This window comes from Chelonoidis abingdonii, chromosome 1 (genome assembly GCF_003597395.2).
Source record: "Chelonoidis abingdonii isolate Lonesome George chromosome 1, CheloAbing_2.0, whole genome shotgun sequence".
Classification (NCBI taxonomy): Eukaryota; Metazoa; Chordata; order Testudines; family Testudinidae; genus Chelonoidis; species Chelonoidis abingdonii.
This window is the reverse complement of record NC_133769.1, coordinates 117,871,102-117,893,264: the sequence shown is the minus strand read 5'-3', so window position 1 is coordinate 117,893,264 and position 22,163 is coordinate 117,871,102. Positions and strand designations below refer to the sequence as shown.

Here is a 22,163-nt window from a genome sequence, read left to right as displayed (position 1 = left end):
TAAATATTCCCAGTTTCTCCTCATATTTTAGTATTTCCATACTGTTAATCATCTTTGTCAAGCATCTCTGAATCCCCCTCTTCTTCTGCCCTATCCTTTTTGAGATAAGAATACCAGTTAACATATCACTGTTTAACAAATGAATATACTCTCAAATGCTAACCAATCACATACTTCAGTTTTTTTCCTTAAGCTTTTAAGTGTGTATAAACTATACATGTTATCTGACTGTCGATGGCATGAGACCGTTATCTAGAGGAGATCAGCAAATATAACCTTCAACCCTAGGAAAAAAGATTTAAAATATAGTCCTCCCTTACAAGCCTGTTTTTAAAAAAAAAAACAGAAACTAGTAAAAATAGTAAACAGTGATTTACTGTACAGCATTATTTTATAGGCCCTCTCTAAATTTTGTTCCATGTAATTTTCAGTGGAAAAGCCATAGGATACCAGCTTTCAAACTGACACGCTCATGTTCTCTAATCGTCTCTCCATTTCTCTTTCTTTTTTTTCCTCTTCCTTTTTGAAAACCAGCAGCAATCCAGACAGGAGCATTCAAGAAAAACAAATGTGCATTGAATTGCAAGGCTTATGCTTTTTTGAGGGTGGCAGTTGTCTCTCAATAGAACTATATCTGCCAGACAAGCTGAAATTATGAGGTTATGAAAATGCTAATATAAAATATGTAAGATGTGCCTATTGATTGCCTATAAATATATGTGCATATAAATCCTTCAGGTACCTAAGCTACTTACAAGCCATGACAGAACTAGCTGTTCACTGATAGAGAGAACCTATAGCTGTGGTCTGGTCTCTAAGGTGCCAGGTTGGTTTTCCCTTATATACAGGAAAAGGAAAAGATGAGGAAGGGAATTGGGATTTTTTTTCTTTTTTAAAGGCTTACGTACAAAGCATTGTGGACTTGAGTCCATCAACTTACATATGCTAACGTTCCTAGGAAAAGACTTCTATTCAGTATCCTCATTTATTGCAATCAGTTGTAGGGTTTGCAAGTGGTGGTATTTCTTGAAGATTTAACCAGTTTGGGATTTTATGATACAAAGTTAGGGGAGAACATCCCTTTAAAAAGTGGTAGTTTCTTTCATTCCAAAATATGTTTTATTTCTATTGCAGTGTAAGACCTGTTCAGAGCCAAAACAAATGACCAGTTCCTCTGCTATCTATGACAACCCCAACCTGATCAAACCAATACCAGTGAAGCCCATTGAAACTCAGCACCAACAAATACCTCAGCAAGGCAAGGTACACTTTAATTTGCACTCTGACTAGTGCTGCTATAACATATCAGGCATGGGAGGATGCTTGCGTAGATCAAATAGTACAATAATGCAAAGTGGAATTAGGGTAAATGGGATGGTCTTAATGCAAAATGAATATCTCTTTACAAAAAACAGCTTTTTGTGTAAAATGGTTATTTAAAACAGATTCAAGCAAAAACAATTGATCTGTCAATTTAGGAATGTTGTGGTTGCAGACAAATCCCCAACTAGCCAGTGGAACACAGCTTATTTTATTATTCATTTATTAATTTAAATTTGTACAAATGCCTTTCCATACATGATCGATGCCTTTTATATAACTAAAAAAAAAATCACAATGCAAAATCTAGCAAGCTGCATCCATTGTGCCATGATAAGGCAACAGACAGAAAATGACATTACTTCCCACAAGGACAGAAGGTTCCTTTCTTCCCCTTCATAACTTTTTGAGCTTTTCTAATATTTTATTAGTGACTGTAAGAGGAGACCCTTCTCTCTAGGCACTGAAAGTGAAGTTGGTACCTTTTTTTCTGGAGGCGGCATTTTTCTCACAGACCAGGAATTTCAAGGCTGTTGAAAAATCCTTTCCTCCCACATGACACAATCATTAAATAAACCTCTTGAGAGGAGGAAGTGTAGGTCAGTTGTCTTGGCTGTTCCTTAGATACTTCAAGGTAACACTTCAGACAGTTAATGTAGTTTAATGTGCACAAGAACTGTTTCACTTATTCTCTTTTTTCTCGCAGAACATGGACTCCGAACGACAACACTTATCTTTGACAGCACTATTTGGAAAACAAGAAAATCCTACCATATACCAAGATGTCCCAGAACAGTCACAGAAAAAGCACCAACTTAATCTTTCTGTCAGGCAGAGTGTGGTGCGTTCGCTGTCCTATGAGGAACCTGGCAGACATTCACCCTCAGCAGAGAAGCAGCTTTGCCCAGCTATTCAAAAACTTATGGTGCGTGGGACAGACCTTCATCCACTGTCTGAGCTTCCTGAGAATCGACTGTGTGAAAATGGCAATGTACGCTCCGTAGGGGAGGTTTTCACTGGACTCTTCCAACCTGTGACTTCTCATGGTATTGTAACATCTCATCCAGCCCAGGACACAACTGGCACTCAAAGCTTGTTACAGAAACTTCAGGGACAGTCAGGATCAGTGACCAAAATGGACCCAAGTGCAACAGGTACTGTAAGTTCAACAGCTTCAATCTTCAGCAGGACTTCTGCTACAGCATCAGCAGCACCGATAAATAACATGACCCAGCCACATCTGGTATATTTCAATGGCTCTCTTCCAACCCAGACTTTAGGACCTCAGACTGCTGGTAAAGAACAGTCCAAACTTCCTAGACAGCCACTTTCCCTCTCTGGCAACCAATCAACCAGTTCTGGAGTGATTTCACCTCAAGAGTTATTGAAAAAACTCCAGATAGTGCAACAGGAGCAGCAGTTACATGTGTCCAGCAGACCTACCTTGGCAGCTAAGTTTCCTGTAGTTACTCAGAACACCAACACTCTAAAACCCTTGGACGCCTGGATAGATAAGACATCAGGTGCACAAAAGCAGAGCCCTCTCTTTCAGGTAAAAGTGATTTAAGGAACTAATGCCTGTGGTGAAGGTATCTAGGAATCTTTTGAGCTGCAGTGCAAAAGAATTCAGTTCTGTAAGGCTGTTCTCTAATTCCCATTACAGTAACTCCTCACTTAACGTTGTAGTTATGTTCCTGAAAAATGTGACTTTAAGTGAAACAATGTTAAGCTAATCCAATTTCCCCATAAGAATGAATGTAAACGGGATAGGGGGGTTAGGTTCCAGGGAAATTTTTTTTTGCCGTACAGTACAGTACTATAGTTGGGAGGTGCCCCCGTCTTGCCCCACACAGGCAGAGCCCACTGGCACTGAAGGACATTAAGTGGGGAGTTACTCTATTTCTCTCGTATCCACACAAATCTCAGGCCATCAGACTCATTTTCATTTTGTTATGCTCTTGTACTGCTGGGGTCTGTGAGCTCTATCATATCCAAGTTGGTCTGAGCAGAAGCAATGCTCCTATGCCAACATCAAGAAGTCCTGATACCCTAGCTTTGGTAATGTAAATACTGAAGGGTCTGATCTTTCCAGATCACTAATAGCCATAGATACTTCAGGCATAGATTTTTTTTCTTAGGCACCTAAGATATATACCTAATTACCAGCTTTGTGTCATTGTTTTCAAGTTCTAGTCAGATGAGTGTCTCCTACAGATGATTTCAGAATCAAAATGAGTCAGCATTCCCCTTGCCCAAAGTGCCCCTTGTCCATCAATTTAAACAACGTATGGAAGCCGTTTCTTCACATTCATCTAGGGGCTAAAGCCTAGAACAGACCTAAACATAAAAATCTTCAGAACAGGACTAGCGAATCTCACCAATGTGATGTGACAATGAAGAAGTTGGTTACTGCCTCTGTAGGGGACCTGATAGGACTATTCACTGGTTCTTGTATTTAACATTGTAATTTTGATTTTCTTTTCCTTTTGAACATCTTCAAATAATACTCTATCTAGGTTTATGTTCCATCCACATGATTTCTCTGATACCCTTAATTAAGTAACAGTCCATTCTTTTCCAGCCACTAAGGATGAGGCAGCTCCCTACATTGCTAATCTGTCTTTCTTGTGCAACAATAGCTACTTGTAGTAATTCAACAATTGTCTACTTTTTATATCCTTGTTTTTCTTGAAAAATATTTCCAGTGTCTCTCTTTATCTTTCAAAAAAACAACCTGAATTTTGGTGATTGTGCTTCATGGAACTGTCTGGGTTTGGTACCTTAGAAAATTCAAGAAACTTGAGGAACAGTACTGTTCCTGTGGTGTTTCAAGAAGCACCTCAAGTGCAATTACAAAATGTCACATTATAGTTGACTATTACTACTGTCCTTGTTGCCAGGGTAGAACCACAGCTAGCTTAGCTTCCTTGTAATGGCTTCCATGCTCAAATGTCCTCACAAAAAGTCCAGTTCCGGGGTTAGCATTTAAAGTCCCTCTTGGCTTCTTTGCCAACTGATAGTCTAGAAGGCCTTTAATTGTGCTGGAGCCTAGCAGCCCCACTGGAAAGCTGATTGCTTTACAGTTCTGGTGAATGAAGTCCAGAAGCTGTGAGTAAGGATGTTACTTTGAGGAGCCAGAAAACTCTTCAGATGTGCTCCAAATTTGTGAATACTGAGAAGAAAAACTTTGCTAACTTTATTTTCCCAACTCACTGAAATATGGGCACACTCTTCTTGACTTTCCCCACTTTACCAGACTAGCCATAACCATCCTTTTTTACTTAAGAGAGTCTTGCTACTCAGAGAAGCCTGAAACAAAATTGTTTAATCAACTAGCCAGCAATTTGCAGCCACATTTGTCACTAAACTCACTGGTAAGAGCTGAACATTTCCAATTCCACAAGATATATATAATTTTTAATCAGAACAGTATGTCTTTGGGATTCATTTGGGTGATTCTGTGTATGGTCATGTTTTCTGTGGGTTAGTCAATGAAATTTTACAGAAACAATTGCTTACAAAGGTGAATTTTGACTTCTCAGCCACCAGTGGAGATTACTATTTGCAGTGAAAGCGGCAAAGAGTCCTGTGGCACCTTATTTGTGGTTACATAACTAAGGGCTTGTCTTCACATACAGTGCTACTGCAGCAGAGCTCTACCAGTGCAGCTGTGCCACTTTAGCGAAGAAGGTACTACGCCAGTGGAAGAGCTTCTCCCTTCAGCATAGTTAGTCCATCTCCCTGAGAAGCGGTAGCTATGTCGACATGAGAAGATCTCTTGTTGATTATAGCACTGTATACACAGGAGGGTTAGGTTGATATAAGTGCATCGCTCAGGGTGTGGATTTTTCACACCCCTGAGTGACTTAGTTATACTGATGCAGGTCTGTAGTGTTGACCTGGCCTCAGTCCTAATGAATAAAAAGAGAACATAAGAATGGCCATATTGGGCCAGACCAGTGGTCCATCTAGCCCCAGGTCCTGTCTTTCGACAGTGGCCAATGCCAGGTGCTTCAGAGGGAGCAAACAGAACAGACAATCATTGAGTGATCCATCCCCTGTTGTCCACTCCCAGCTTTGGGCAGTCAGAGGCTAGGGACAACGAGAGCATGGTGTTGCATCCCTGACTATGTTGGCCAATAGCCATTGATGGACCTATCCTCCATGAACTTATCTAATTCTTTTTTAAATCTCATTATAGTTTTGACCTTCACAACATCCCCTGGCAACAAGTCCCACAGGTTGATTATGCATTGTACGAAGAAGTACCTCCTTTTGTTTGTTTTAAACCTGTTGCCTGTTAACTTCATTGGGTCACCCTAGTTCTTGTGTTATATGAAGGAGTAAATAACACTCTTTCATTCACTTTTTACAAACCATTCATGATTTTATAGACTTCTATCATATTTCCCCTTAGGCGTCTCTTTTCCAAGCTGAAAAGTCCCAGTTTTATTCATCTCTCCTTATATGGTGTCTGTTCCATACCCTTAATCATTTTTGTTGCCCTTCTCTATACCTTTTCCAATTCTAATATATCATTTTTGAGATGCGGAGACCAGAACTGCACACAGTATTCAATGTATGACCATATCATAGGATTATATAGTGGCATTATGGTATTTTCTATCCATTTCCTAAAAGTTACTAACAAAAAGGTAACCAAAGTCACAGTAATTACTTTTGTTTTCACTGGGTGAGGGAATTGCATTCTATAAGTGTGAGAAATTGTCTAACTTACTATGAAACATGCACACAGAATGGGGAAAATGAGCTATTCAAACCTAGAAAATAGTCCAGTGTCAGGTTATATATTATAAACCAGTTTGTACTAATAGGAAATAACAAAAATATAAGACATCTCAGAAAAAGAGATTGATATTGATAAGTGATAGTGACCTCAGTTTGTATGCCTTTGAAAAAGGCAAAGAAGTGGTAATTATATCTGGGTAAGCCTGAGATAGAAAGAACAACCATTCAGAATGAAACTTGATACTGGCTTCATAATCTTAGTAATTTTACTAGAAGAATTCAAAGAGAAACAATGGCTGAGAGCAAAAATACGTACAGGGAAAAGTCATTCCAGAGATTACTACTGTAAATGTGCATAAAATGCAACAACAATTATTGCAATTCCAATCTCACCTTGCTTGGCAGAGCATTACTCAAGAAGATTCCTATTGACTGACAGGAGATGGCTTTATTGGCTGAGACATCAGCAACCACTAGTGTTGTACTGGTTGTACTGCCTTTGAAACATTCAGCATTGTTTAGAAGACCTATTACAGACTATAAAAAATGATTAAGATATAATTAATCATTAGTACCAGTACCAACCTAGATTCTGTAAGGCATGACCCTATTCCATTCCATTTGGTCAGAGAGTAGACACAGACTTAGAAAGGCTAGTTAGCACAGGATTTCCTATAGAATTCAGTGACTCGGACAAGCCAGTTATACCTATTATTGAAAAAGATGGGAAGGTAAAAATCTATAAAGAGTTTAAAATCAGGGCCAATCCCTCTCAGTGTGTCTCAGTATTCTTTACTATAGACTGAAGACTTGTTTGCCACCCTGTCCAGTGAATAAACATTTAAATTACATAGATTTGGCACAAATATATTTTTACAACCTGAAGCAAGATTAATCAAAGCAGATCCTGACAACAAATGCATCAAAAAGTCTGTTCCTTATAATTGTTTATCATTCAGCATGGTATCTACTCCTACTACAGATCAAAGGACAGTAAAGCAAATTTTACAGTATCTGCAGGAATAGAATGCTGTCTCAACAATATCTTAATTATTGGGGAAAAAAAGACCAAGGGTATTTAAGGAACGGATAAGATTCTTCAATGATGAGGAGACTATAGCTTGCGTTTTCTCAACAATAGTCCTGACACATTACAAACCCAGTTTTAAATTGGCTTGTGATGCATCTCCATATGGCATAAGAACTTCCAACTCCCAAATGGAAAGGAAAGACTAGTTGAACAGTTATGCTCAAATCTACAAAGGAGGGATTCAGCCTAGTGCTAGACCGGTTCAGGAAACTATCCATATTAAAGGCAACAAGGAAGCATGTTTAATTCCCAGTGGGAAAGCATTGATCCCTAATGGACTTTAAGCACCTGCTTATCATTAAGCATGTCCTGTTCTGAATAGGGATGGCCTTAAGTACATGCTTAAGTGCTTTCATGAAGTTATGCCATGATCATAAGAGTACCTACCATAGCCTTGACACTATACAAATAATTTATCCTATTTATAATAGACCGCTTACCCCACTTCTTATACCAGCCTTAAATCAGTTACATACTTTCAGAATAGAGCGTTACTTCTATTTGTGCATAAATGTGGGACTTTGTAGTGGTGATGGTACTCAGTGGTGATACGACTGGTATTTTTTACTTGTCACAAATAAAACATTTAATAAATTTGAAAAATACCATAATTTCTGAATTAAACTTGGAAAGGCACTTTTTTTTAGTTATGACAGGCCAGTTCATGAAAATGCCTAGGAGCATTTACCCCATGGTGGAATGAACTTTCCAGTCACAAAAGAGTCTTTTATACTAGATGAGGTACTTGGGTAATAACAGTTAACCTGCAATCACAAACATTTAAGAAAGGGAGTTTCTGAACAGCAATAACAAAATAACTAGGCTACAGATAAATTTGGCATCCAGGGTTTGAATTTAAGATGTAATCAACAGCACAAGAGTGCACCAGTTGTCTACAAGTGCATGGCAACAGAAACATGTTTGTACTCCTGGTTTTAACCAACAAAATCTTGGCAACAGCTACATCTAGAATTTGCTGATACGTTTTTAGGTGAAATGTTTTTAGTCCTAAGTGGTGATACTCGCTAAAAATGGCCAGAAGTCAACAACACATACTCTAACTACTAATGTTCTAAGAGACTCATTTGATACATATGGAATTCCAGGCAGCTAGTGTGTGATAGTAGGCCCCAGTTTACATTACAAGAGTTCCAATACATTTCTTAGCTCAAACAATATAACATAAATTCACGAAGTGCCATGTTATCCAGCTGCCAACATCATTGCTGAATACTAAACAGAGACATTTAAGTAAATACTTTATTTCAAAGCAGCATATTTTTTCTTGTTGTCCTATTGCAGTGCTGTACAACTGACAAACTAAACTTCTGCTATGCTGATGGTGAGTCAGAGACTTAAGTCTTGATGTGGTGAAGACAGAGATAAATGAGTGGATGTTGAATAACAAATAACTCAGGTTAAATTCTGTCAGAAAAAAATCTGTTAGCAACATTTTTAGGATTTGTGTCCTTATGAGGAATTATTCAAAGATAAGAGAAATGGCTGACTGGGGTCAAAATAGACTGAGCGCTGGTCTACACTACTGCAATAAATCGATCTAACTTATGCAACTTCAGTTATTTACATAACATAACTGAAGTGAGCGTAGTTAGGTCCACTTATCGCACTGGCTACACTGTACTGTGTCAATGGGAGAGTCTCCCGTTGACTTCTCTTGCGTTTCTCAGGGAGGCGGAGTACACAAATCAATGGGAAAGTGCTCTCCCATTGACTTAGTGTGTCTTCACCAGAACTGCTAAATGGACAGTCACTGCATCGATTGCAGCAGTGTTGATTACTGGTAAGCGTAGACATGCCCTGTGTCCTATATTGACAACATTGAATTTGGCACCTACACACCTGCTAGCTAAGAGATCATCTCAAAGGTGTTTTATCTGAAAGTACTCCATTACCAAAGATTCTTTAGGACCTTCAAGCCACAGTAATCACTCTCAGTGAAAGTTGCAGAGGGTACTACAGAGATTACAACAATAGTACCAGAATCAACATCTGACATTTGTAATGGAAGTTCAGAAGCCGTTGGATAAATTTTGTCACTTGGGTAACTCTGAACTAAATAGCTAAACTGAAAAAAAGTCTTTGTGTTGAAGGAGACTATCCTCCACATGTACAGAAGCTACTTAAATGCTAGAATTTATGAACATGTAGAATCTCATTTGTTAACAAGAATATACATTTTTAAATTCATTACACAGAAAATGTAAGACTTCATTAACAAGAAATAGGTACATATATTTTCTCTTCTTATCCTGAGACAAATATTTGAGGTCTGAGGATCACTTAGATGTTGCACTAGCCAAATATTAACTTGCTTAGTCACCAGTACATGGCAGAGTTACTTACACACTTAGCCTCTGTTTTACGTATACTGGTGAAAAGCAGTTTCTTACTATGAAAAACAAATAATTCTTAAGCAATGCCTACTAAACTACATTGTATGTTTGTTCATGACTAGAATAAGTCCATGCTATTAAAAGCACAACATGGTACCTCTGTACTTCTGTTACAGATTCTTATTCCTTGGATTGTATACAGCAAAGTGGTATCTTTGATTTCTAAGAACCTGACGCTGTATGCAAATTCTGTAGACGCATATTACTTTTATTTTAGCTCGGAACATCCCTCTCAGCATTAGTCATTTTGTTAGACCAGAACCACTAATAAGCAACGCTAGGGGCCAGCAGTGTTCCAAGCACAGGCATGCGTGTACCACCTTCCCTGCTGGCTGGCAGCAGCCACATAGTGAAATAGGGAAGACCTGTCATTCATGTGCAGGGAACACAGACTTGCTTCTTTCTGTTATGATTGTGCACCATGGGGAATAGGAATTGCAGGTAAATAGTGTTCTTTTTTAAAAGCAGTCTGCAGGGCTGGTGCAACCTATTAGGCAACCTAGGCAATCACCTAGGGCGCTAGGATTTGGGGGCGGCATTTTCTTCGGCGGCGACCGCAGCGGCCAGCTCTTCGGCCGCCCCGGTCACCACCGGCATTTAGGCAGAGGGAGCTGGGGCAGGGGGGCACGGGGAGGGCCGCCTGCAGCAAGTAAGGGGGGTGGGGGGCGGCATGCCAGGGAACTCCCCACCCCAGCTCACCCCTGCTACGCCTCCTCCCCGAGCACACCATGGCTGCTTCACTTCTCCCACCTCCCAGGCTTGTGGCACCAATCAGCGTAGGCGCCGCAAGCCTGGGAGGCGGGAGAAGTGAAGCAGCCGCGGCATGCTCGGGGGGGAGGCGGAGCAGGGGTAAGCTGGGGCGAGCAGCTGCTGCACAGCTTCCTGGGCCGGTGGGGGGAGCTGCCATGGCAGGGGGAGGGCGCCTCAGGTGCGGGGAGGAGCTTGCCGCACGGCTACCCAGGGAGCTGCCCGGGGGGGGGGGGGTGCCTGACTGTGGGGGGGGTGAGTAGCTGCCACGGGGGGGGGTGCCTCAGGACGGGGGGGTAAGAGCTGCTGCCAGGCTCGGGAACGGGGTAGGGCGCAAGGTGGAAGTTTCGCCTAGGGCGCGAAACATCCTTGCACCAGCCCTGGTAGTCTGGCTTTGAAAAGCAGAAAAGTAATATTTACTAAACAATGGAGTTAGTGATAGCATAATATTGCATGCTTTTTCATATCCACAAATCCTAGAAAGTTTTTCTGCTCCTATAAATTTACCATCAGGAAGTAGCTTCAGAACTTAGTCCTTTTCTCTCTCTCTTTTTTGAGTGACTGCATACTATGCTGAATAGTGCCCAAATAGTTTAGATAAAATAACAACAAAACAAATACTTACTGTTATCATGTTGGTCCCAGGATATTCAAGAGACAATGTGGGTGAGGTAATATCTTTTATTGGACCTACTTCTGTTGTTGAGAGATACAAACTTTCAAGCTTACATAGAGCTTTAGAAGATGCTACTATGGGTGTTGGGCTTTTTGTTTTCTTCATATGGACAATCACCCAATATTGCTCCCACTGGAAGCCTCTCAAATAATGCCAGATACTTGAGCAGTGAGGAAAGCTACAGATTAGAATTAAGGCCCATTGCTGGAGCTTTGTGGTGAACATTTAAAGAGCACTTGTCACATTGTCTTATTCCTACCAGCATTGTCGGTGTTGCACATTTAATAGTTCTAAATATACCCCATAATTAAAAGAATAAAAACCCTGCAGGCTCACAATCTACTTTCAAATCAATATGAGCCTCCCTGCTTAGACTAAAATTCAGGGAACTCTGACAGAATCATAGTAGCATCTAGGTTTCTGGTAAAGATGTTCTCTTTTTCTTTAAAGGTTTTTTTTTTTTTAGTCTAGTATATTGAGCATGGGCCAGGAAGTCAAAACTAGATTCTGTTCCTGACTCTGCCAACAACTCACTATGGAACTTTGGGCAAGTCACCTAATCTTATATTCCTGTTTTTTCTAGCTGTAAAATACCCCCACCCCCCCCAAAAAAAAGTATTTTGAGAGCTATAGGTAAAACGTACTATAAAATTCAAAATATTTATTAAAGTACACTCTCATACAAGCGAGCATATTCTCAAAACCCAAACTGGGGGACATGGAAGGACCGTCCTTTTAAGGACCTCAAATGTTGCAATTTGTCATTTTCTACAGTGCTAGTATTTATAATAGTCTAACTTTTACAATAAGCTGATTTGTATTTAAGCAAATTTGCCAGTTATATAGACTTTATTATACTTGAGATTCAGTATTGTGGTCTTGAATTGGTTGGGTGGTTGTGGGCCCCAGATACTCTTAATCCTCAGTGTATCTCCGCATATCTGCTCTTGTGAATCTATTTCTGCCTGGAGTCCTCTTCATCTTTATCCCTCTATTCTTAGTGAATATACATGTTGCTTAAATGCTTCCATTTTTTAATTAATTTGTGTATGCGCAGGTCATCTCACCTGAGCGCATTCCTGCTACTGTGACTCCTGCATTGCTGATGTCCCCCATGCTGTTCACACAGTCCACACCTGCTCCACCAAAGGCAAGTGAAAGTGGGTGCTTACCACCAGCAAATCAAGAATCTGCTTCCAGTTCAGCTAGCCTTCTCCTTCCTATGCAGAATCCAGAGCCATCTGTCATAAACAGCAACTCATTGACCAAGATGCAGCTTCAGGAAACACTTTTACACCTGATCCAGGTAAAGAATCAGAAACATTCCCCCTTTGCTTGTATCCCTCCTTCTCATTTTGATTTAAATACCTCTGATGGATAATTGGTCCTGTCCACCAGTCTGAATGATAAATGAGTAAACTAAACTATCCACTGGCAGTTGTACTGTTTCTGGTTATATATTAAAGAAGCACTAAATCATTGGCTAAGGAGATAATAGTCCCTCTTGTTACAGTTGAGGTTTAACTGTGTTTTGATTAATGTATGCAGTTTGGGGTGCAACAGTTCAAGAATGATAAATTTGAGGGGATTAAGGGGAGAGAACAAGGATGCTAAGGGCTTACAGGAATTGGCTTAAAGGTGAAAACTACTTACATGTATGTAGTGTAGCTAAAAGATGAGCATCTCAATGGCAGCACTTTGGAAATAAAAGATGTCCGTGTTGAGGGCAGGAGAAGTTCAAGTAGGAATAAGAAATAATTAGATGAAAGTGAGCAAGTAAAAATGAAGGATTAATATCCAGAAAATATTTTAACAACAAGGTCCATTAAATGTAGTTTTCCAGCTTGCGTGACTCAGATATAGTCTTGACAAAACACTCAGGAATATTATGTAGAAGAAAATCCTGTATTCGACATGGAGTGGAATGAGTGCTCTTTGAGGATCCTTCCTATCTTCAAATTCTGTGGATACTAGAAACAGTGGTTTTAAAGGGGATGTGGTAAATGCCAAAGGTAAATGTCTATAATTTATAAGGAATAAAGAGGGACAGGTCTTGGGTTCCAATTTCTAAGCCTAGGCTACTTGCCCACATAAGTGTAGATCCTCTACTTAGCAGGGAATGTGAGCTAATAACTGATGACATCAAGAAGGCTGAGGTGTTTAATGAGTATTTTGCTTCAGTCATCTCTAAAAAAGTTAGAGGACCAGATACTCAAAACAATTAATATTAACAAGGAGGAAGGAATGCAAAATAGGAAAAGAATATTTAGATAAGTTACATGTATTCAAGCCAACAGGATCTAATGGATCTTATCCTAGGGCATTTAAGGAACTAGCTGAAGCAATCTCAGAACCATTAGCAATTATCTTCAAGAACTCCTGGAGGACAGGTGAAGTCCAGAGGGCTGGAGACGGACAAATATAATACTTATCTTTAAAAGGGAGAACAAAGAGGATCTGGAGAAGTATAGGATCAGTCAACCTAACTTAGATACGTGGAAAGATGCTGGATCAAAATGATCAGTTTGTAAGCACCTAGAGGATAACAGGGTTATAGAATAGCCAGCATGGATTTGTGAAGAACAAACCATGCCAAAGCAACCTAATTTCCTCCTTTGACAGGGTTTCTAGTCTAGTAGATGGGAGTAGAGGAGCAGCTGACAGAATACATCTTGATTTAGTAAAACTTTTGACACGCTTCTACATGACATTCTCATAAGCAAATTAGGGGAAAGCAATCTAGATGAAATTATTATGAAGTGGCTGCACAATTGATTGAAGGACCATATTCATGCTGTCCAGCAAGGAGGGCATATCTAATGGGATATCACAGGCGTCAGTCCTGAGTTTGGTACTATTCAGTATTTTTCATTAATGATTTGTGTAATGGAATGCAGTGTGTGCTTATAAATAAGGTTAAGGTTTTGTCATGATTATTTTTAGTAAAAATCATGGACAGGTTGTGGGCAATAAACAAAAATCCATGGAAGCCCGTGACCTGTCTGTGATTTTTACTAAAAAATAACCAGGGGGGACAACAGCCAAGTCCCATAAAAGTCAGAAATGATTACAACAAAAATAAAGAGAAAACACAATTGATGCCTAACTTAACTACATTAGATTCAAAGTTTCCTCAGCACATGCTTTCAGCTGTCTTACTGACTAAACTCTTTAGGACAGGACTCCTCCCCTAGAGTCCAATGGCGGTTTCCTTTGTCTCTTCAGGGGCAATGGATATGATGGGCAGGGGGAGAAAGAGGGGGGTGTCTTGAGGTATTTGCCCCCTGCTTTTTATGTTTTCAGTCCCCCTCTTGAAAAACATTTCCAGGTGGGAGCCAGGGGACAGTCAGTCTTCATGGAAGGAAACTCCGTGCTGTTCCTTTGCTAACATGTAGATTCTTGCCTCTGCCCACTTTCCTGCCAAAGAATGACCACTTAGCAGGTAATAGTCCATCAGCCTTGTTTACACTTGGCTGAGGCATCAACTTGCCCTATATGTCTGAGGAACTGGTTGGCAGCCACTCAGACTTATCTGGAACACATACTTTTAGTCATGATTTCAGCGTATGTTTATAATTTCACATATAACGCTGCTACATGCATTTTACCTTGATATTCTATTTCGGCAAATTATGCGTTTTCAAATGATACCTTTCAAGGGAGAGCAGGGGTGGCCAACCTGACCCTGAGAAGAAGCCAGAATTTGCCAATGTACATTGCCAAAGAGCCACAGTAATATGTCAGCAGCCGCCTGCTCCCAATGCCTCCCACCCACCGGCAGTCCCACCGATCAGCGCCTCCCTTTCCCTCCCTGCACCTCCCAGTCAGGTGTTTCGTGGAGTGCAGGAGGCTCTAGCAGGGAAGGAATGTCCTAATTCTAGTTATCCTCCTATGCTCGTCCATGGGTTAGTTCATTCCCTTGTAATTTGAGTTGTTCTGTTCCTCCACTCTGCCAGGTTGTCAGGTTCGGCAGCAGTAGTTCTTAAACTGTGGTGTGTAAAATCCTGGTGGTCTGCAAAATAAACCATTTTAAGAACTAGCCAGTGTGACGTGTTGAAGTGTTGGAAAGGGAGATCTCCATGGAAAAATATTTTAGTGCAAAATGGAAAAAGTTTGAGAACTACTATCCTAAAGAGTCATAGAGTTCAAAGCCAAAAGGGACCACCTGATCATCTAATCTGACGGCCTGTTTATCACAGGTCACCAACACCACCCAGCATCTACTAAACTAGCAACTGAAATTAGACCAAAGCCTACAGCCCACTGGAGACTAAATAATTATGTGCTACAGGAAGACAACAGGAGGGACCAAGGTGCACCAATGACTGAGACCCTTGCAGTGGCTGGGAACTGATTGATAAAGATACCCGGATGATCCCAGCAAATGACCCATATCCCATGCTGCAGAGGAATGCTCAAATCCTCAAGATCACTGACAATCTGATTTGAGGGAAAATTCCTTCCCAACTCCACATATGAGGATCAGTTAGACTCTAAGCAGGTGATCAAGAATCAGCCAGCTATTTAACTGTGCATGGGTGGAGTAACTAGTGCAGATTAAGCCCATTAAAGCCAATGGCATTCAGTGCAGGTGCAGCAATTTGACTGCATGGAATTTAGTGTAGGAACAGAAAGAAATTCAGCCCACCTTCTCACCCAGGCACTTTGGTATTATTATTGCAGTAGTGGGTGGGGAACAGAAACTATGTAAAGGACCTCCTAGATATGGGATAATTAGGGTGAAGGGAAGAAATTACAAGTATACGTTATCACTACAGAAGTCTTGCAGGGCACGAAAGAGAAAAGTCTGACTTTCACCCAGCCGACGTCCTTATGAATTTACAAAACTTCCTGTTTTCCATGTCTTCAGCTCTTCTAAAGAGAGAAGAGAATTCCCCCTTTTCTCATGCCGCCAATGTATGCAAAAAATGCTGTTACACCTATTAGCCGGAAGTAACGAAGTGTTTGGGTTTTGTGTTCTGTTTTTGTATGTCTGATGATGAAAACCCTCTTCTAGTGCCAATTTTGAGTGGGATGGTAAGGTTGAAAATTCATTAGACCCTGAAATTGAATGAATTCAGAATCTTTTAGCTTGAGAACTATGATCTTCCAGTAACAAGTCTTATTTATTTTGTTTTTCAGAATGATGACAACTTCTTAAACATTATCTATGAAGCTTATCTCTTCAGTGTGAGAAAGGCAGCAATCAAAAAGTCTATGTAAAAGAGAATTTTAAAATTAAATTTCTGTGACTTCCTGAACTCCAGGAAGAAAAAGTCTCTCATGCCAAGTGGTGTTACATTGTTTAAAAGCTTCTGCCTTTTAAAAACAATAAAATGAAATAAATAGTCCTAGACTTTTTAGTTACACTTTAAATATTGCTTGTTGGCAAGTACACGCTGTACTAAGAAATGTGTGGGTGGAAACTGCTTTCCTCAGGAGGGAGTGTAACAACGCTGCTAAAGACTTAATCACAAAATATCTTAAATTATTTTTCTTACATAGGCCTGTTGCTAGATGAATTATATTTCCTTCATACAGACTCTGTTCTCAGAGTTCATTTTTCTTTTTATTTATGGCTGTGGTTATTCATGGACTAGATATTTAATGTTGTTTTTTTTTTTCTCAGATAGATGTTATTACTTCCATTACTCAACACTATTTCACAATGGACAGTGCCCATTCCTGGCCACTATGTGGCAGTGTTAGACTGTTTTTAAGCATATGAAGCTATTGGTGAACTTTTGGAAGAGGAATGGTCTTTTGAAACGGGAGTTGTTCCATCCACTTTTCTAACCAAAAAAAAAAAAAAGTTTCAAAGAAAGTGGTAACATTTTTCCTCAATTTTTTAATGAAAATCAGTTTCTATTTTGTCTTCAGAATATTTATAGCCAGCTATAGAAGTGGAACTCTGAAGAGTTTTTTAAAATAATAGGGTGGCCCTTTTGTTTGTGTGTGTTCTTGCTGTTAATGTAGATCTTATGTGGCACTAGCGTCATGTTTCTGTGCTTCTGCATAATCATAAGCAATATGTAAACTGGTCAAGAAAAAAGTTACTTGGTTTATAAGTCCTTTTTTAGTATGTTCCAAGAGCAGATGGGTCAGTGGTTTCAATGATCCATTTATAAAGAAAATAAAATGGATTAGCCAGAGTGTGCAGTGCATTCATTTTATTACCACGTGGACTAAGTATTTAGTTCTGAAAGGTCAGTTGTCAAGTTTAAGCTCTGAATTTAATATACTTCCAAACTTGTATAGGAATGAAGTAGATTACAATGAGCAATGTGCTCCACATTAACACATTTTTAAATCAATCAGACTAAACAGACAAATGTCGTGTTTTTAGTTCTTACATACATCAGTGGCAGATGGTATATGTAAAGCCATGGTTTGTTCATAGTCCTTATCGAAGAAAAAATCAGTCCAAATTTTTTTCTACTCTGTAATGCTACAGTATAAAAACAGTACTTTCTTACTCACCAGAACTGTTTCCTTTGTGGTTTCAGAGCCAGATTTCTTGATTGTACTGACAAAAGTGTATTTTTACTGCTTTACTCCCAGTACTGTCAAGGCAAATCAGCAAAGTCCTTGTCTACATGGGCATATGTATTCAGTATTGTGTACGGTGTGAATTTAAACTGATATAGTTGTTTGGTTATATAGTGGACCCACACACACTCTAAGAGTGGCTTTTTTTGGTTCAATTTGTTGTTTGGAAACAGGTTTAAGCTAAACTAAAAACAGCCATTCTTATACCAGAATTAGTATGTCCACATAGGGGTTATACTTGTGTAACTATGTAGAACCGGTAAAACTTTCCTGTGTAAGCAAACCCTAAGAGAACAAGCTGGATTCTATTTCTTTTTGGTAATCAACAAAATGCTTTAGTAAATTTCAGTCACTTACAACTATACAAACCCACTGAAGGCAACAGGTTGCACAGATATCATGGAGGGCATACCTTGAAGAGAAGAGGCCTGATTCTGATCTCTCATCCGTTATACAAAGGAGTGATTCTATTGACTTCATTGAAGTCCATCTTGATTCACAATGGTGTAAGTAAAATTGGAATCAAGACCAGTGGGTTTGCATGAGTGTAATCAAGGGCCTGATGTAATTTGAGGATGATAGACATGTATAGCTAAAGACCTAATTTGGCCTGTAGAAGCTTTATTATTTACTAATGATGTGCTAAAAGGAATTATCTTAGTTTGAGTATGATACATCCCAAATAGAGTTTTTTGCAAGCCTGTCATGGGGAAGCATTACTTACTTATAAAATAAGCACATTTGATAAAGGCATAATTGAGATCAAATGATGCCATTTTTGCATTTGCTTTTCAGAGTAGAACAGCATTTCAAGAAATTTTGAACTTAAAAAAAATTACTTTAAACCTTGACCTTTTCAGCAGCCTCTTGGTTTGCATCAAAATAGTGGTATTGGCTCTCTTTCAAATTGATAATATACTTGACCTAAAAAAAACCAAAAAACTTTGAAACAGACATTGTCTTGTAGGAGCAGACAATGTGATATCACAGAAGTAAACTGTGAAGTGTCTTTTTCTCTTCTTCTGGTCACATATGCACAAGGTAACATTTTAGAGTTCTTCTTCATCCACCCATGGCTCACTGCATGAGGGAGAGAATGCCCAGGATTTCTCAGGAGGCAAATATTCATCTCCTGTGGGAGAGCTAGGAGGAGAAGAGATGAGATGGGCCTATTCTCTTGGCTGACTTGTGTGTTTACCAAGAAGAGCGGGGGGGGGGGAAGATAGAATGAGGCTTAGAAAGAAATCCCAGATTCTTGGCTGGAGGAAAAGAAGGATGGTGAGATGCACCACAAGGGTGAAGTCAAGCTTGCATGGTAGCTGAATGTAGAGAGATTTGGGTAGGGGGGAGCGACTGGAATATTATCTGGTAGATGTGGTTAAGAGGCGAAGGAAGAAGCATGAGAGAATGAGCAAATTGAAGTATCTTTGTGTCTGAATAAGGCCCCTCTAGTCAGAGCCATCCACAACTATAGAAAAGCCGGAACTTCTCCAGACATTTCTTACCCAACAGCTGAAATCTTTAATGCTATGTTCTGTTTAATAACATGTTTGTTTTTAAAGCTTAAAACCAAATACCTGGTTGTTTTCCTTTACACAGCCCATGTCTGCATGTGTGTCAGAACCCTTTCTGTTAGGTTTTGTAGGTCACCTCAAAGCTAAAGTGGTTTAGAACAGTTGGGGTCTCTGAAGTGCTTTGGTATTAAGGCACTCTTAACAGCTTAAGGGCTCCTGAGTTTTAAGGCCTCCTGAGGTAAGAAGGCCACCTCAGTTAAGGCAGCGTTGCTGAAGTGATAGCAGTGCTTTTCTCTACCCTGCTTTTATCTCTTCTAAAAAAGAAAGAGGCACACATGCAAATCAGGAAATGTGAAAGGATCAAGTGAACATGTTGTAGAAACGTCCATGTTGCACATCTGTCATATTTTATTCCTCTTTAACCACGATTCTCTTTAATATGCTACTGTGAGGTTCAGCAGGTTCCGTTAACACTTCTGTAGAGAACGTAACTTTCTGGGATTTCCTTTTTTTATATGCTGTACTTCTCAGTCTTACTATTGCATTTGTGTTAATTTTCAATTTAATTTTACTTTTTGACTGCCTACAAAACTTCTTATACATAAAAGTCACTGGGAAGATGGTAAATAGCAGAAACCCAGTGAAGTGCTGGAGCATGATCTCTCATTAATCCTGCCTCTGTCAGTGTTATAATTATCATGGAAATATATTATACTCAGTGAAGGCATCCAAACCTGTCGCCAGGCTCTTCTCATAGAAAATTCAAATTTTTAATCTGATTTTATGTATTAATTTCCTATTGCTTTTCCTTTTCCTTTCTTTTTTTTATTGATGCAAAGGGAATAATTGTAATTCTACATTAAAATAAGACTTCCGAGGAGAGTAATGTAGCTAAGTAGGGGCGTGTGAGGTCTAAAATGAAAGTCTGTTTAAATTGTGATGAGCTCTGTTTCAGTTGCAAGTGCAATGAGTTTCCTGGCTTCATCTTTGTCCCTCTGGGGCTTTAAACCCACAACACACAGATGGGCAAATTCAGCAGTCTTTGCTGAGGTAAAGCCTAAAACTAGATTAAATAGAAGTTTTGCAGTACAGCATTTTAGGATCTAAGATAAGACAGTAAGAGGACATCTCTTCCCAGGTGGGTTCTTGAGTTGTGTAAGTACAAAAAAAGTAGGATTCTGCTTTCTTGGAATGAATATTGAACTGAACCATAAATACTCTGACAAACTATCATAAATTCTACTAATCCTGGTAGGTAGAGTAAGAACTTTTAAGATGAATGTCCCTTAAGACTTCTGCCCCTTTACCAAACTGCTACCACTGATATTCCTAACGAACTTGTTCTGATCTCTGGACACATTTCTAGGTTCAGCTGGGAAAGAGGAGGAAAAAAAGGGAATCAAATATTAGCTTCATGTTAACAAACCAGAGGACACTGCTTCCCTACTGAAATTAGTCCTCTAGAGATACCATACAGACTGAAGTACAAATCCAGTCTTGAATCTTTTAATGTATGCATCAACCAGTTTAGCTATTTGGAAGTGCATAAAGACATTTTCTGTTAAGACTTTCCTGACAACACATACTGAACCCCTAGCTTGTCCCAGAAGACCACGGTTAGATAGTTTAGGGTTTTTTTCTAACTCGGATATCTAAGCTTTTAGTGTCCTTCAAAACTACAACCATAAAAGGTCAAATTTTTATTATTAAGATGTTGACAGTCCTATCACTCTGGAATAGATTAGGCAGATACAGAAATCCGTGTCTAAGTATAAAAATAAATGAGGTATGCAGGGAAATCTATGAAATGGATTCCCATTGGCGGTGTAACTCAGAATAGCACTGAATAGACAAGGTGCAGCATGTAAAAGAAAGAGAAGCAAAATTTCAGTTTGCTGTACAAGATAATTTCTGGAGAAATATCTCCAAGATACCTAACTGCCACCTCCTTCTAATCATCTTGGAGAGGCTTCCGATAGGAAATAATCAAGTTAATTCAAAACAAACATTGCATGTAGAGGATGCAAAACTAAGGCTGTTTATTCAGTATATTTGTATTCATTAACACCAATATAGTATGGCTCAGAGAAAACATTGCTGGTAAAGTGTAACTAAAGAGAACAAAAGATATGGAACAGATCAGTGAGCTGCTTGGAAAATACAAGAAAAAAAGATGTGGACCATGACAAAGTGCTAAAACTACTGTTGTGTACCAAGAAAGATGTTAATCTCCCATTTAGACACTGAATAAATAAAAAAGGACATCTTCTGTACCAAATTCTCTTTACTGTGTATGAAAATTACATGCCTACTTGTGGATTGCAGGGTGTATCAAATGGCTGTGTGTGATTGCGTTACTACATCAAGCACTTGAGGTCTACTCATGCAGAGCACTACATATAAACTAGGTATTATTCCACAGACACAACCTGCAGTCCTATGTATGTATTTTACCTCTGTACTTTACTATAAATATTGCTGTAAAGGAGATAAGAGGAACAGTTAAGTTCTTGGTAGCACACTCAGCCCAGGACCACTCAGGCTGGAAACAAGGTCTTCTACTCATTTGTGCAGCTGGCTGGCAGCCTGACTCTTCAACAGTTTTCCTCTGTCTGCTTAAGATGATAGCTCCACCCCCCTCAGCTATCAAGTTCTCTACCCCTGCCTATCACATCACTCCACAAACAGTCATTTCACTTGTCCACTTCCCCATTCTGGTTCCTTAGTGGGAGAGAGATGAGAATCCAGTTTCCTGAGACTGTACACAAGCATCATAAGCTGGGATTCTGTTACCGTTAGGCACTGTTCTGTACCATGGTCATCAAGTAGGCTCTTGTCTGTTTCCTTAAATACTATCTTAAAAGAAGAACAAAAATGTTTAAAGTAGGATATTATGTGGCTGTAGAGAAGAACTATAACAGGACTCCACGCTGATTTGTCACACAGGTTCTGTTAGCTGCAGCCTGAAATTTGTATTAGAGCAGGGGTTCTCTGACTTTTGTACTCCCTCAGCAAGCCTCTGAGAGCAACCCCTCTCCTACATTAAAAACTTTTTTTATATATTTAACACCATTATAAATGCTGGAAGCAAAGGAGCTTTGGTG

General features: G+C 39.5%; 1 protein-coding gene across 4 annotated transcripts in view; it reads left to right on the top strand.

Annotated features, from left to right (window-relative positions):
• Window positions 1–16,352, top strand: part of DCP1B (decapping mRNA 1B) — a 74,041-nt gene extending 57,689 nt beyond the window's left edge. For all 4 annotated transcript variants that reach the window (XM_032796716.2, XM_032796718.2, XM_075069571.1 and 1 more), the window contains 4 exons: window positions 1,135–1,263; window positions 2,027–2,872; window positions 12,054–12,302; window positions 16,139–16,352. In XM_032796716.2, the coding sequence (XP_032652607.1) occupies window positions 1,135–1,263; window positions 2,027–2,872; window positions 12,054–12,302; window positions 16,139–16,219 (1,305 nt within the window). In that variant the 3' untranslated portion in view covers window positions 16,220–16,352. The remainder of the gene's footprint in view (window positions 1–1,134; window positions 1,264–2,026; window positions 2,873–12,053; window positions 12,303–16,138) is intronic.
• Window positions 16,353–22,163: the final 5,811 nt, after the last annotated feature.